The sequence below is a fragment of the Leopardus geoffroyi genome, chromosome C2 (assembly GCF_018350155.1).
Source record: "Leopardus geoffroyi isolate Oge1 chromosome C2, O.geoffroyi_Oge1_pat1.0, whole genome shotgun sequence".
Classification (NCBI taxonomy): Eukaryota; Metazoa; Chordata; class Mammalia; order Carnivora; family Felidae; genus Leopardus; species Leopardus geoffroyi.
Genome location: NC_059333.1, coordinates 8,610,730 through 8,627,173, shown reverse-complemented (window position 1 = coordinate 8,627,173; position 16,444 = coordinate 8,610,730). Strand labels below are relative to the sequence as shown.

General features: G+C 46.3%; 1 protein-coding gene across 7 annotated transcripts in view; it reads right to left on the bottom strand.

The window, feature by feature from the left end:
- The window catches only part of HLCS (holocarboxylase synthetase), a 239,755-nt gene that overhangs the window by 207,555 nt on the left and 15,756 nt on the right, over positions 1 to 16,444 (bottom strand). For 3 of the 7 annotated variants that reach the window (XM_045501413.1, XM_045501414.1, XM_045501412.1), the window contains one exon: positions 8,582 to 8,719. Coding sequence is in view for 1 of the 7 variants with exons in the window: in XM_045501411.1 (XP_045357367.1) it covers positions 8,582 to 8,719; positions 12,369 to 12,563 (333 nt within the window). In the remaining 6 variants the exon portion in view is untranslated. Of the gene's footprint in view, positions 1 to 8,581; positions 8,720 to 11,218; positions 11,294 to 12,022; positions 12,144 to 12,368; positions 12,657 to 16,444 lie in introns of those variants that run through there. The other 4 variants (XM_045501416.1, XM_045501415.1, XM_045501411.1 and 1 more) reach the window with 4 other exon arrangements.

Below are 16,444 nucleotides of genomic sequence, written 5' to 3'. Positions count from 1 at the left end.
GCACCTGTGTTCTCAGGGCTATGGCTGGCAATCAAAGAATGAGGAAAAACACTCAGCCAGTGGAGACCCAGCCCAGAGTTTAGTCACTCAAAAGCAGATTTAGTACCTTGCTGGAGCAGGCACTGCTGGGGAACTATGCCTTGAAGAAAGCATTTAGTGTAAAAGGAGCCAATAATTAAATTCTCCCCCCACCCCGCCCCCAGGAGGAGAGAAGTGGGAGATAAACGAAGCAGTGGGGAAGGACAGGAAGCGGCCAGAGAACAATACACACAGGTCCCTGATCAAGTTTCTCAACTCAGCCAGCTGTTTCCTCACCTAAGTGCATTTCCTTTTTGTAGAAACGTGGTCCCCGAGCCACAGACCGTGCAAACTCCTCAAGCAGCGCTGTGAGCTCCATCAAAGCAAAGCCACACTGTCACTGATGCATCCAGGGCCGTTTGTCTGAGGGCAGACAGGGCACTTCCACTTTGCCCTTCAAGGTGGAAACAAAGGGACCGAGAAAGAAAGGGGAAGTCAAACCCAAGGCTCACTCCCAAAGATCAAAGCTAAGGAAGCCCCGGTCAGCCCTACACAAAGGGATTTCCTGGCAGAAATCCCTTCCATAACCAAAGCTCCTGACTTGTCGTCACCCTGATTGACAGCAGGCAGCGGTGTTGCACCTGGTCCACTCAGCGCACGGCCATGAGGAAGGCCCAGGGCCAAGAGGCACTCGCTTCAATTCTCAGGGGTGGCTCTCTAACCAACTGTCCTTCCCAAGGCCGCCCGCAGCACGCAGTGGGCTGAAGTTCTACAGCAAAGGTGGGAATAGCCAGTTGATAGTTAACCAAGTGATGACTAATTTTATGCGTCAACTCAGCTAGGCCATGGTACCCAGACATGTAGCCAAATTTCCATCCTGATGTAACCATGAAGGTGTTTTTTAGATGTGATTAGCATTTTGAATCAGCGGACTTTGAGTCAAGCAGTTTATCCACCATAATGTGGGTGAGCCTCACCCAATCAGTTGAAGACCTTCTGAGAAAAAGACTGAGGTCCCCCAAGGAAGAAGGAATTCTGCCCTCAGATGACCTCCTGACTCAACAGCCACACCTACTGTGGTGCACACACACACACTCCCTGTTGGGTCTGCTTCTCTGAAGAACCCAGAGTTACAATCAGTTCTCCAGTCAGATAATTGATGTTGCTAATGTACCTGGCTCTTATTCCTTTCTTCCAAATCGACTTAATCACACGTTAGGTTTTTATAATTTTTTTAATGTTTATTTTAGTTTTGAGAGAGAGTGTCAGCAGGGGAGGGGCAGAAAGAGAGGGGGCGACACAGAATCCAAAGCAGGCTCCCGGCTCTGAACAATCAGCACAGAGCCTGACATGGGGCTTGAACCCACGACTGTGAGATCATGACCGGAGCCAAAGTCAGACGCTCAACCGAGGCACCCAGGCGCACCTGGTTTTTAAAATTTCTAGTGACAAACTGGATGGAGGAATGTGAGGCACGCAGAGATGGGAAGCGTGTGACGCTGGGAGAGCGAAGGAAGGGGGTTACCTCTGACGTGACGGTAACCCTGCAGACTTCAGGTTTGGAAACACAGAGGGAAAGGATCACGACAAACTTCATTCTCCCGCTCTGTTACTTCCAAGGATAACGTGCCCTGTGGCACTTTTAGGAGAAGGGTACCGGAAAATCGAGTGACAGTGTAAGGGGTGTCACAACTCCATAGCAAGCAGGAGCTGTAACGAGCTGATGGATGAAACCAAGTGGTACTTGAAAACCAGGACTGAGCAGACACCTAAGGAAAAGGAGGGTTCAGGTACCTTAATCTTCTGAGTAGGTGAGAGTTAGTCAGAAAATAACAGAAATACCCTTGTTGACACACCCTTTTTCTATTTCTTGGGTTCCGTATGTGTCCCCTAAGCACCTGAGGCCCCCTAAGGTACACTGCATTAGCATCCCCAAGTGCTCACTGCCCACTTTACGTGCCCACCCAGTGATCCTGGGAAGCTGAGAGCAGAAGATTTAAAAGATAGCCCAGGTGTTCCAGTTACCCATCGCTGGGCAACAAACAACCCCCAAATTTAGTGGCTTAAGCTAATCGTTCATTTTGCTCAATCTCAATAGGGGCAGGGCTTGGCAGGGACAGTTCAACTCTGCTCCATGCGGCTAAGGTGCCGCAACTGGGCCCAGACGATCCCCATCCAAGATGGTTCCCCAAGATGGTTGCCCACCAGCAGGAGCTTCCTCACTTGGCAGCATGGGAGCTGAGTTCCAAGGGCCCAGGCAGAAGCTGCAAAGTTTCTTATGATCTGGCCTTGGAAGTCCCAGAACGTCATTCCACCACATAACCCTGGGTATACAAACCATCTACTACACCGAGTTTCTGCCAGCTCGTACTCCTGCCATCTGCACGCGCATGGCATGTCCCCAGACGGACATGCTCCTTCAGTCTGGGTCCCTGCACAAGAAGGATGCATGGAGCAGAGCCCAGAGCAGAGTCACAGCTTAATACAGCGAACCTGCGGAGCCTATATTGTAACACAGGCAAGGAACCAATATTTGTTAGAAGCAATTGAGGTGCTAGGGCCATGTGTTATTTCAGCAAAGCTGACCAAACAACGCACAAAATTGCACTGCTTTCAGCAGTCCCTCCACCAGCCCTCCCTGCCATATTCCCGATCTCCACGAATGATCCAGCATCCACCAAAAACGACTGTCCATTGCGTGAAATCCAAGTTCCTAACTAGCACACATAAACTTCTCGTGATCTGTGCATATGCGTGTTTGTACGACTGAAGGCTATTCAGTTCTGCTACACAGAAAACAAGAAAAACCAACAGCATGGATGGGACTTGTACATCAAGTTAGGAACTTGTCAGACACCCTAAAGATAGATGAAACAAATGGAAAACATTTGTAATGAACCCAGATAAAAAGGAAAGAACAGAGAGTATTTATTACCCCTAGGCAGAAAGTCATGGACGGACCAAGTAAATCTTAAATATTAAGGGGCCCCTGGGGGGCTCAGTTAAGAGTTCAACTTCAGCTCAGGTCACGATCTCACAGTTCGTGGGTTCGAGCCCCACGTCGGGCTCTGCACTGGCAGCTCGGAGCCTGAAGCCTGCTTCAAATTCTGTGTCTCCCTCTCTCTCCGCCCCTCCCCTGCTCACGCTCTGTCTCTCTCAAAAACAAATGTTAAAAAAAAAATTTAACACACAAATTACACCACCTCCAGATTGGCAGTATATCATCCCTAAATCAGTCACCCATTAGGGCCCCATGTATAGTCTCTAAAAACAGATAACAAACACAGGTGGCACAGCACAGCACTTCCAGGCATACATGTCCCGAGTCTCTCCAAGAGAAGAAGTGTGGCTGGCCCCACGCACATACACGTCCCGAGTCTCTCCAAGAGAACAAGTGTGGCTGGCCCCACGCACATACATGTCCTGAGTCTCTCCAAGAGAACAAGTGTGGCTGGCCCCACGCACATACATGTCCTGAGTCTCTCCAAGAGAACAAGTGTGGCTGGCCCCATGCACCCTCCATCTGCTGAGCCCCCAGTTTTAGCCTCATCTCTGGCTCCTGTAACTACGCCCTTGGTGAGGAAGGCTGGTGCAGCAAAGAGGCAGGATGTGTGAACACTGCACAGCCCAGGATTCAGGTGTACAGTCCTTCCACACCACAGGCCCCTGATCCTAAGTGTTAACTGACCCCTAATCTCTCCAGGTGTTCCTTGTGCATATTCCAAAATTATTTAATAAGCTGTGAATTATGCATCTTAACTTGATCTGCAAGCTTCTGAACTCTGTGACTGTTGAGAGAACCTGCCCGGCAATGTTTAAGATTTTATTTTTTAAGTAATCTCCACACCCAATGTGGGGCTCAAACTCACAACCCTGAGATCGAGAGTCGTGTGCTCCACTGACTGCCAGCCAGGCACCCTCACCTTGGCACTGTTCCTAGAAGCTACTGCTGCATCCAGGTAATTTCCCATACAGCAGTCCAGCCCCATCTTTCCCCTCTGTCCTTATCTTGGACCACTCCCCCAACTCATGTCACCAGAGACTTCAATTTTACTGGACCATGTGCGGTTGCCTCAGGTGCAAACTTCTGTGTGCTTGTGCCCTTGCTGTTCTGCCTGGGAAGCCCTTCCTTCCTCTGCACCAAATTCCTGTTTTTTCCTGTAAAGCTCAGGCATGACCTCTGCTGAAAGGTCCTTCCTGTCCTCACCCCTACGTAGACAGGTTGCTCACCACCCCTATCCATGCCTTCTCACTGCACTTATCATGTTGAAACTTTAATTGTTCCTTTACGTAGCTGTCTTCCCTCCCACACTGTGAGCTCCTTAAGATGACAGGGACCATCATCTCTGAATGCATCTGTCACCTCCACATGACACGTAACTCCAGCTCTGGCACACAAGCCGGCATATAATAGGCACTTGATAAACCTTGGATGAGTGAATGAATGCCTTGGTAAGAGTACAAGGAACATAAGTGAATTTTCTGCAGCAAAGAATTATGTAAGTTTTTTGGGTCATCAATTCTTACTAAATAGGACTGTTGATATCAGTACAGAAGATATTGAAAATTGAGCTGAATCTATCATGCTCCACTGGTATTTGGTACAGCACCTAGCAAAATAATTGGAACATAGTAGATGGTCAATAAACAGGTTAATGAATGACTAAGTAAGTGAAAATATGAATATATGAATGCTGTTTTTTGAAAAACTGAATTCCTAAGATTCACTTATTTGTTGTTAGGGTCTATAGAATGACCACAAACGAAAGCCATTTGAGCTATCCCAAATTTAAAACGATATTTTAAGGGGCGCTTGGGTGGCTCAGTCGGTTAAGCGGCCGACTTTGGCTCAGGTCATGATCTCACGGTCCGTGAGTTTGAGCCCCGCGTCAGGCTCTGTTCTGACAGCTCAGAGCCTGGAGCCTGTTTCAGATTCTGTGTCTCCCTCTCTCTGACCCTCCCCCGTTCATGCTCTGTCTCTCTCTGTCTCAAAAATAAATAAACGTTAAAAAAAATTTTTTTTTAAATAAAAAAGAATAAAAAGATATTTTAAGTATCTGTAGGAGTTCTATAATCCTAGGAATATGGAAGAATGTAACCTTTCATTAAGTTCAAAAGTCTTTTCTTACATTTATATTTTCAACTTAGTATCTTAGGGTCCTGTTAAACTCAAATGACTTTAGAGTTAAGTGCAAAATAGATTGATAACACCCCCCATGCGAAATCCCATTAAGCAATCAACCTGAATGAGGACAGTGAGATACAAGATCAACTCCTTTTTTATTTTTTTTAAGTTTATTAGAGAGAGAGAGAGAGAGAGAAAGTGTGCACGTGCGCGTGCACGTGGGGGAGGTGCAAGGAGAAAGAGGGAAAGAGAAAATCCCAAGCCCCAGCAAGGCACTCAAGTGCTCAAATTCAGGACAGAGAGATCATGACCTGAGCTGAAATCAAGAGTCAGACGTTAACCAACTGAGACACCCAGGTTCCCCTCAACTCCTTTTTTTAAAGTAGAGTCCATATCCAACACAGGGCTTGAACTCATGACCCTGAGATCAAGAGCTGCATACTCTACGGGCTGAGCCAGCCAGGGGCCCGAGATCAATTCCTTCCAAAGGACCAACTTATAAAATGGAATTCGGTGTAATAGGGTGGTCAAAAATTAGCTCTAAATGTCTCCAGCTTCTGGTTGCAGGAGCTACCAACCAAGCCTCTAATCATAAATAAATGAATTAACTGGATACTAGCTATCTTCCCTGGTGGGCAGGCATCTTTCTACCTCAGAAAATCAAGAAATAAGTAAGGTATTGCCATTAAGCAAGATTTTTTTTTTTTTTAATTTTTGGGTTTTTTTAATGTTTATTTTTGAAAGAGAGCGTGAGCATGGGAGGGGCAGAGAGAGAGGGAGACACAGAATCTGAAGCAGGCTCCAGGCTCTGAGCTGTCACACAGAGCCCGACACGGGGCTCAAACCCATGAACCGTGAGATCATGACCTGAGCTGAAGTCAGATGCCCAATCAACTGAGCCACCCAGGCACCCCGCCATTAAGCAAGATCTTAATTAAATCTTTGTTAGACTATATATTAAATGAAATGGTAACTGTGAGAAATGCTAATTATCTCCCAGTATCTTCTAGTCTGTCTTTCTTCCCTTCAACCCGTGGCTGTCCAGCTAGGACTGCAGTTCTCAGCCTGCCCTGCAGCTGACGGGACGGGAGCAGAAGTGACCCGTGAAACTTCTGAGTCAGTTTTTAAAGAGGAAGCTGGCTGGCTCCCACCTTCTCTATTCCCCCATCCTGAGGGCTAGATGTGCATGAGGTTAACAGAGGTGGCTGGGGCAGTATGAACCAGTCTCTACCAAGAGAGAGAACAAGGCTGGCAGAGGGCAGATAAAAGAGCAATAAAACAGAAGGGAACTAGGTCCCTGGATGGTCTTACAGAGCAGAACCACCTCCCCAGAAAGAGAGAAAATTCTAGCTTATTTGCATAGTTGCATTTCTGGGTCTCTGATATAGTAGCTTAGCCTCTACCCTACACGGCACAGTAACTGTGTTCCTTCAGATGCTATACATCTCTTAACCCTATAAAGATAATACAAGTAAGGGATGCCTGGGTAGCTCAGTCGGTTAAGCATCTGACTCTCGTTTTCGGCTCAGGTCAGGATCTCACAGTTTGCGAGTTCAAGCCCCATATGACGCTCTGAGCTGACAGTGCAGAGCCTGCCTGGGATTTTATCTGCTTCTCTCTCCGCCCCTCCCCTGCTTGTGTGCTCTCCCTCTGTCTCTCAAAATACATAAATAAACTTAAAAAAAAAAAAAGTACAATTAAGTAACAACGATTTAGGAAGTTAACAGCACAGCAGTCACATTTTGTGCTGGCCTTGGTTTTAAGTTGAAATCTTACAAAATATACATATAAATGTCAGCATATATAAGAAAACATCAAGCTTACTATAAGCTTGATAATTTATAAAATTGGGGCACCTGGGTAGCTCAATTGGTTGAGCATCCAACTCTTGATTTTGGCTCAAGTCATAATCCCAGGGTTGTGGGATCGAGCCCTACCTTAGGCTCTGTGCTAAGCAAGGAATCTACTTGGGATTCTCTCTCCCTCTCTCCCTCCCTCTGCCCCTGTCCCCCACTTGCTCGCTCTCTCTCTCTCTCTCTCTCTCTCAACCTAAAATAAAAATAAATAAAAATAAAAAATAGTAATTTATAAGAATTATGTGGGTGTTCAGAAAGATGGTGTTTGTTCACCTAGATGACTTACATATCTAAAAAGAAACTGGTCTGGGGAGGGAGGGGCAGGGCAGGTAGACAGGTGGATAGACTCCAGGGGACCACATAGGTACGTGTTCCATTTCCATACTGAGTGATAAATTTGTGGGTATTAATCATACAAATTTCAAAGTCATGAGTGAATGAGGGCCACGTGTGAACCAACAATGAGAGTACATTTTGATTAGGATTAATCCAAGTCTGGGTAGCTAGAGTCCAAAAATAAAATAAAATATTCTAAGACATTTGAGCTTGTAAACAGGATAAATATTATTCAGAAATGCCATTAAAAGTGATCCCTGGGGCGCCTGGGTGGCTCAGTCGGTTGAGCGTCTGACTTCGGCTCAGGTCATGATCTCTTGGTCCGTGAGTTTGAGCCCCGCGTCGGGTTGTGTGCTGACAGCTCAGAGCCTGGAGCCTGTTTCAGATTCTGTCTCACTCTCTCTCTGACCCTCCCCCATTCATGCTCTGTCTCTCTCTGTCTCAAAAATAAATAAACATTAAAGAAATTAAAAAAAAAAAAAGTGATCCCAAACTTTTGCTGAACTTCTAAGAGTGGTAAAATAGGGCTTAAAAGGGGCGCCTGGGTGGCTCAGTCTGTTAAGTGTCCGACTTCAGCTCAGGTCACGATCTCGCAGTCCGTGAGTTCGAGCCCCGCGTCAGGCTCTGGGCTGATGGCTCAGAGCCTGGAGCCTGCTTCCGATTCTGTGTCTCCCTCTCTCTCTGTCCCTCCTCCATTCATGCTCTGTCTCTCTCTGTCTCAAAAATAAATAAACGTTAAAAAAAAAAAAAAAATAGGGCTTGAAAGCCCAAAGTAGAACACTTAGGTTACCACAAATGGGTTCTTCATAGGTTTTAAAAAAAAAAGCCAAGTATTAGCAATTTCATGATTCAAACTAATTGATCATGTGATTTGTAACTGTAATACACTGAAATCATTGTTTTAGGAACATCTGGGTGGCTCAGTCAGTTAAGTGTCCGACTTTGGCTCAGGTCATAATCTCACAATTCGTGAGTTTGAGCCCTGCGTGGGGCTCTGAGCTGACAGCTCAGAGCCTGGATCCTGCTTCGGATTCTGTGTCTCCCTCTCTCTCTGCCCCTCCCCTGCTTGCTCGCTCGCTCTTCCCCTCTCTCTCTCTCTCTCTCTCAAAAATAAATAAAACATTAAAAAATTGTTTTCAAAAAAAATACATAATTTTTTTAAAGAAAATAAAAAAGAAAAAACAAATTTACTTTTGGTTAAGACATAGTTTTCTTATGGGACACAAGTGAAAAACATGCTACTCACGCTTTCTGAAGAGGAAGATGGTCTCTGTAAAGTCTCACCTTGCACCCAGATGCTCTCAGTCACAAATGCTATGTGTTCTGCTTCGAGTATAAAAGGAGAAACAAGAAACAGGGCCCATTTGTTCAAGTCATCAATGGACTGCATAGAGGGAAAGAAACACAAAGAAAAGGGGAGGGGATTCAGTATCACTTCAAATCACAACAGCCACTTACATCAACATCCAGAACAGCCCTTCCTCTGGAACCCCAGGTGAGATCAATACAAGTTTATCAGATGCTCTCCTGCAGACCACATAAACCCTGTGTTTCTTGTTGAACTGTGGCTATTAAACACCTGCAACATCCCTTCTATGATTCATGACAACTTTAACATCTCTAGATATTTGTTATCAACAATTCACTCTGAAGCTGGGCTCACCCCCACCATTCCTTACTGCTTACAGTACAGAGAGCTCTCCAAGTTACAACTCAGAAGTCCATTTAAAAATGAGGAGGCTCGGGGCGCCTGGGTGGCTCAGTCGGTTAAGCGTCCGACTTCGGCTCAGGTCATGATCTCGCGGCTCTTGGGTTCGAGCCCCGCGTCGGGCTCTGTGCTGACTGCTCGGAGCCTGGAGCCTGCTTCGGATTCTGTGTCTCCCTCTCTCTCCGCCCCTCCCCTGCTCACGCTGTCTCTTTCTGTCTCTCAAAAATAAATAAATGTAAAAGATAAATAAATAAAGGTGAGGAGGCTCAGAAGTACATAGCCGTGAAACGAAGCCCATTACCAACAGAAACCTGAAGACCTGTTCTTCCCTGTTCTTCCACTTCCTCCAGCCATTATAGCATCAACATTGGTTATCAGATTGGGTATGTCCATTTACCTGTGCTCTCCTTCCTGAAATCCCTCCAAAAGGCCAGTAAATTAATTTTAAAAGGCTTTGACCCACTAAAATCAAGGCATATCCAGAGGAGAAAAGCTGAACTCTAAGGCTGCAGGAGGTGAGCCCTGTCACCGCCACCAGAAAATGGTCAAGCTCAGGAGCACCTGGGTGGCTCAGTCAATTGAGCGTCTGACTTCGGCTCAGGTCATGATTTCGTGGTTCGTGAGTTCGAGCCTGGCATCGGGCTCTGTGCTGACAACCTGGAGCCTGCTTCGGATTCTGTGTCTCCCTCTCTTTCTGCCCCTCCCCCACTTGTGTTCTGTCTCTGTCTCTCTCTCTCTCTCTCAAAAATAAACATTAAAAAAAATTTTAACAAAAAACAAAAAAATAGCAAAATGGTCAAGCTCCACACAAATCCAGTTCAAATCCGCCCTTGTTGGGAGATCAAAAGGCATTTTTACCTGGCCTAGTAACTTGGCACATAGTTCAGTATTAATAAAGATCTACTGAGCTAATTAACAAATGAAAATTTGAAGGAGAAAAAACTCCTCTACATGGGTAAACTATATTATTAATATAGCAGTTAACTACAAAAAACAGGGGTGCCTGGGTGGCTCAGTCGGTTGAGCATCCAACTTCAGCTCGGGTCACAATCTCGAGGTTTGTGGGTTCCAACCCGTGTCCAGCTTTGTACTGACAGCGCAGAGCCTGCTTTGGACTCTGTCTCCCTCTCTCTCTCTCTCTCTGCCCTTCCCCTGCTTGCTCTCTCTCACACTCTCTCTCTCAAAAATGAATAAACATTTAAAAACATTTTTTTACGAAAACAACAACAAAAAACAGATTGTCCATCTTACTCAAACACAGAATATGTACATATTCAACAAAAACCTTAAATTTCCAGTTTGGGGGCGCCTGGGTGGTCAGTTGGACAGCCGGCTTTTGATTTTGGCTCAAGTCATGATCTCACAGGTTTGTAGGTTCAAGCCCTGTGATGGGCTCTGCAGAGCCTGCTTGGGATTCTCTGCAATCTCTCTGCCCCTCCCCCTCTCTAAAATAAATAAATAAACATTAAAAAAAATTCCAGTTTCTATAAACTCTTTGGTTATACTTATCAATTTCTGTGGGACCTTCAATTATATAAACATACACATTCTATTTATCGGATTCTAAGCATGCAAAATGTGGAGACAACAAAGTCATAAGATTGATTTCTATAAAGTTACTTCAATCTAGGTAGACTGACAATAAGGTATTTAGCGAACCAGATCATTAGCCTCACAATATTTTAGATCTTGAATTAACAGCAGCCAATCACAAATAGCCAAGCTTTCCAATCGCAGGCCACAACCACTAACCACTCCATCATTCATTGAAGTACTGAGTGATTACCACAGGGCAAGCTACTAAGCAAAAGAGACCCAATTCCTAGGGAGAAAAAGATAAAAAACTGGAAATATGAAGGATAATTTAAAGTTTATCTGGGCACAGAGCAAGCCAGTCCCATCTAGTCTGAAGAATGAGGGAACATTTCCTTGAGACAATATTTCAGCAAAGCTCTAGGATGAGACAAAGTTAACTTCAAATAGCAAGAGCACATCAGGTTACAGAATCCCCGAAGGCCAAGGCTAGTATGGCCGGGGTGCCCCCACACCAGGCTGGAGCAATCAGAAAGGGCTGAGAAGCACTAGTTATGGGTACGGTAGTTAAAAAGAAGACCAATAAAGTCATAGAGATGTTCAAAAGTAAAACTGTCTTCCAAGAAAATTAAAAATACTTACATCTCGATATTTTTGAATGTCCAAAATCCTTAATCTAAAGGGTTCTATTTTAAGTAAATGAGTTCAGATTGGAAACTGCAATAGAAAAATGCACCCCTCAATTTTTCTTTATTTTGTTAATTCTCTCAATCCAGGTTCCTTGGACAATTAAGCCCTAATTAGACCCTCAGGCAGAATGAATGTCTAAACGTCTTGCATCTAGGTGATAGTAGCTGCATACTCTTTCACAACTGAGAAAAGTTACTCATTCTCTGTTTATAGTAACAAATAAGGGTAATTTTGATTTGTTAGTAGCACAGTATAATTCCGTACCTAAGCATACAACAAAGTATTCAACCTGAGATAAGATTTTAATTCCCACGCAGGTGCTACGGTTTCGCACACATGGGAAACCTTACTTTAACGCCAAGTGAGCCAACTTTCCGGAACGAAGAGGAAAGGGAAACCGATTAAAAGCAAACACTTTTAAATGTCAACGAAAACAGTGTTAGTGAAGTCAGTGGAAATCTGCGCAGCACCGCACTTTTCCAGAAAGGGAACGGAGGTTTCGCATAGATTAAACGACCGCCACGTGAAAGGGCCTGCTGAACTTGCAGCCATCGGGCTAAGTACTAAGCCAAAAAACAAAGGCCGTGTGCAAACCGAAATAAAATAGATGCAGAGACAATCAGCGGGGTGCCCTGGTCGGCAAAACTCGCGACTGACTGAGCCGTTTTTGTCACTTAGGAGATATCTGACATAAGACTGAGGATCTGCTGTCTTTCTGTGAATTCAGGTTCATAAACTTGAACCTGTAGAACCCACAGTAGAGGAGAGGATGTCAGAAAAGACGTTCCGAGTGGACAGTGCCCTGGGCGTTCGGGTGCTAATCTTCCCCGTACACTCGACCCGGCAAGCCGCCTGTCGCAGTTCCGGACCTCTGGTCCCCCCAGTCCGGGCTCCCGAGGGCACAGCCAGTAGAAGCACCCCCGAGCTCAGCCCTCCCGGGACCCCAAGCCCGGGGCCTCCCCGCCACGCGCGCAGGCCCGGTGCAGCGCGGGACCCGCGAGCGCTTCCGGCTGGCTGAGCCCCGAGGCCGCGCCTCCCGCCGGCCCCGCCCCCCGCGCGCCTCCGGCCCCACCCGCGCCCCGCCGGCCCCGCGCCCGCCCACCTCGCTCTCGCCGACGCAGAAGACGCGGCCGCCGCGGCTCAAGCACACGCGAGCGCCCCTGGGCTGTACGGCCGCGCCGCAAAAGGTGAAGGAGCAGCGCGAGGCGCGCAGCCGCTGCACCGTGGCGCGCACAAGCGCGGCCGGCCGGCGCCCCCAGCGCGCCCACAGGTACAGGTAGCACAGCGTGAGGAGCATGACCGACCGGCCGGCCGGCGGCGGGGCGCGGGCCCGGGACGCTCGCACCACCGGCCCGCCCCTCCCTCAGGGCCCCGCCCCCGCCGCCCGCCCTCCCGCTGGCCGGAAGAGGCCGCCCCGTGGGGGTGAGGCCGCGCGGGCTGGGGAAGGCCGCCGGGGGTGGGGGGTGGGAGGAGGGAGGATGCGCTGGGGGAGCGGGGATGAGGATGGAGGGAGGACGCGCTGAGAGGAGGGGTTTAGGACGGAGGGAGGCCGAGCGGAGCAGGGGGTGTACGGTGAGGATGGAGGGAGCAGGGAGGCCTCGCGCGGCTGAGGATGGGAGGGAGGCCGCACTGGGGCGGGAGGGGGGCGGTGAGGAGGGGCTGGGTGAGGTTGGAAGCCGCGTGCGGAGGGCGGGCGGCAGTGAGGGAGGCAGGAGGCATGATGGAGGGAGAAAGGCATTAGAGAGAGGGGGTTGACAGGTTGGAGACCGGGGGTTTAGGCCCACTGGCTGCCAGCTTTAAGCCAAAGTCGAACCTCCCTTCTTTGGAGAGCTGGGAGGCAGACTGAAGAAGGGCTGCAGGTACTTTTACATTAATTAATCCGCACCCTACTGGGATTCAACTAACATACAGCCTCTGCCCAGTCCGGTTGGGAATATAAAGTGAGACTGGTTTTTGTTAGATTATTCTAGGCCTTTTTCCAAAAAGGATTTTACAATAAATTACATAAATGCATACAATGCAATTATATATTTTATATATACAAATGTAGATATACATATATACAGATACATGTATGTATACGTATGTACACACATAATACACGCATAATATACATATGTATTCTGGTCTCTAAATATTTTAAAATAAGGACTTGAACACAGACCTAAAAAGGCTGTCGGGTGTTCTTGTACATGTGGGGCACCAATTTGTGAGCATCCTAACACCAGGAGAAAAAAGGGAAACTTACCAGTTATGTTTCACGATGTTCTTGTCCCCTAAGCATAATTATTCTTGACAGTGACAGAGCTTTCTCCCCTGGAACCACATTTGTTTAAATGGCAGTTTGCAAAACACGGCGTCCCCAGCACCTCTGAAGCATAGCAAGGATTTTCTCTGTGCTGCTTCCTACTCTGGCCTTCGTTGTAAGTGGACGGCATAATACAGGAGCAACCAGGTACACCACTCCCAAATCTCACTTAATCCAAGGATAGATTTTTAAACTGCACTGACCATTTATTCGTCTGCTTTAAAATAGCAGTATAGATAACCCACTTTTAGAGCTTCAAACTCACAGTCAGAGAACATAGGAACTTCTCATTGCATACAGCAACACTAGATTTTAAGAGAGAGAGAGAATCCAAAAAGAAATAACTGGGCTCAAAAACTAGATAAGCATCACAGTGGACCAGAACTGGAAGACAAGTAAGCGATGAGCAAGGGTGAAGCCATATCTTCCACTTCCTTGCAGGACAGTGGCAGTTGGGAAGGGAGTTCCTGCATAGACACAAGGCCTGAAATTGTGTCACTGGAGAAAGACACGAATGAATGCCCTCTGAGGAAGGCCTTAGCCCCTCCAGGATAACACGGGGCTAACAGGTTAGGAGTAAGAAAATGAAAAGGCTTAACAAAGTGATAACCCTAATGTTTCACTGGACAAACCCTGCAGATAGCCTTCTTGGAGTTTGCTGAATTAAGGCTCTAAGGACCAGTCTCTCCACTCCTGGTATGGAGAGGTCATGGCTTCTGTCTGTAAGTCCTAAGCATCTCTAGTTTTTCCACGTTCCTTAAGAGCTGTGTAACCCCCCCCCCTTCCCGGATACCGTAACTCCATCGAGCCAGAATAGGAACTCTCCAGGTTTGCTCTTAGATGCTTCAAGATGTCGTGGTCTCAGAAGACATCATGGGGAAATGTGAGCATCAATTCTGTATACAGCTCTGGGTTATAAAGAATGGGGACCACGAACATGGTCTGAGTGAACATTAACTGGGAAGTGGGTGAGGTTCCTTCTTGACCATTGGACTGAGGAGCACTGTCACCATTCACGCCCAGGAAGGCAGACAGAGGAGTAAACAGCACAGGGCGAGCTCAAGGATGGAGCCTGGCTTCATCATCCCCAGAGAGTAAAGGAAAAAGGGAAGGATGCAAAACTAAGACATCAGGGGGTCTTACTGTGTGTGTACCTGATTCACAACTTACAGTCCCTCACCACTCTAAACTGTGGTCCCTGGACCAGCAGCAGTAGCATCACCTGGGAGCTCACTAGAAATACAGAACCCCAGGGTCCACCCCGGACCTACTGAATCAGCATCCGCACTTTCACCAAATCCCCAGGTGATTCACAAACACGTTAAAAAAAAAAATCGGAGCACTGTTGAAGTCCACTTCTATCACTCCCTGGGTCTGGGTCGCTCTGGACCGTTCACTAGACTCTTCCAGATGGTTGTAGAGAACAGACTAGGAATAGAACCACAGACTAGAAGTTTAAAAGCAAGACACTGTCATTTAGGAGAACATCACTGCAGGAAAGAATTGAAGTGCTCACCAGCCAGCAACTGAACACCAGCTCAGTAACTCCTCACCATGACTGGCTTTCTACGGGAAAAGCCGACCCAGTCTCTAGTCTGCACTTAGGAGGCATGCCCTGGAAATGATGGTTTAGGGACAAGGCAGAGTGTTAACCAAAAGAGTGTCACTCCCCCAGAGGACCTGTCCTCCCCCATTAAATAGATTAACTGTTCCTCCCCAGGGGAAGCCTGTCCTACTGACATTAGCTCTGTCTGCCTTGGGAAAGCATTCTGAACTCAGTCAGATGGCCAGAGCCGAGAAGGGTAGTTTGTGAAGGGAGCTTAGTCTAATGGGAAGCGTTTAGCAGATGCTGAATTTTAAATAGCTGTAACTGTAAACAGTTCACGTTTAGCAATTGAAGTACATAGTCTCTGCTTTATACGTAAGAGAATCTGTTCCCTCCACGTCGGTGTTGGGAGTGCTAAAACAAACGATATTCACAGAGCCCAGGGTCTCAAGAATGACCATCCGTTTGAAGAAAATGTCCTCCAGAAAAATTATTTAAATACAAATTTGGTTGAAATCATGAGGTTTTTGTTAGTAAAAGCTATAACATTCTTTAACTTTTTGAATGTCTGTGGTATGTTTATTAAGCCAGAAAGTGTCAGGGTGACTGTTGGCATATGCAGTTAACTGTTAAGTAAATTAAACAGTTTGAAGCCAATAATCCTTTTTATTATTGGTTTAAAACCAAAAAGAAAACTACAATTTGGACTGATAGAAACAAGATACCAGGACACGTTTAAATTAGAACTGGGCGGTGATCAGGGCCTCAAAGGGGAAAAAAAGTTGTCATTTTAAATCTTGCTGATTAACAAATGCCAGGCCCCAAAAAGGTACAGATCAAACCAACCAACACCCCACCCTTGGTCAAAGACCCCACCTTTGGTCAAGGATCGATTCTGGAATCCCAATTTTTAAAAACATTTATTCCAAATAGGAAACCTTTGTATTAAATGCCTTGTACAGTTCCATAAACTATTCCTTATAATTATATAAGAAAGCTGAGAACTTACTATTTTAATTGCATTTTATTTTTATAAACTTTGGTTATTTTTCTAATATTGTTGCTTTTGGAAGTTTTACATTTATTAAAAGGACTCTAAGTTCTACACAGTTATCTGTAATTAAAAATACAGATAATAGGGGTGCCTGGCTGGCTTAGTCTAAAGAGCATGTGATTCTTGATCTTGGGGTCGTGAGTTCAAGCCCCAGATCAGCTGTAGAGATTACTTAAAAAATAATAATAATAATAATAAAGGCAAAATGTGAATTTTGACCCAAGAATTAAAGGATGCTTTCACATAAAACCTTAAGAGCTTATATTCAAT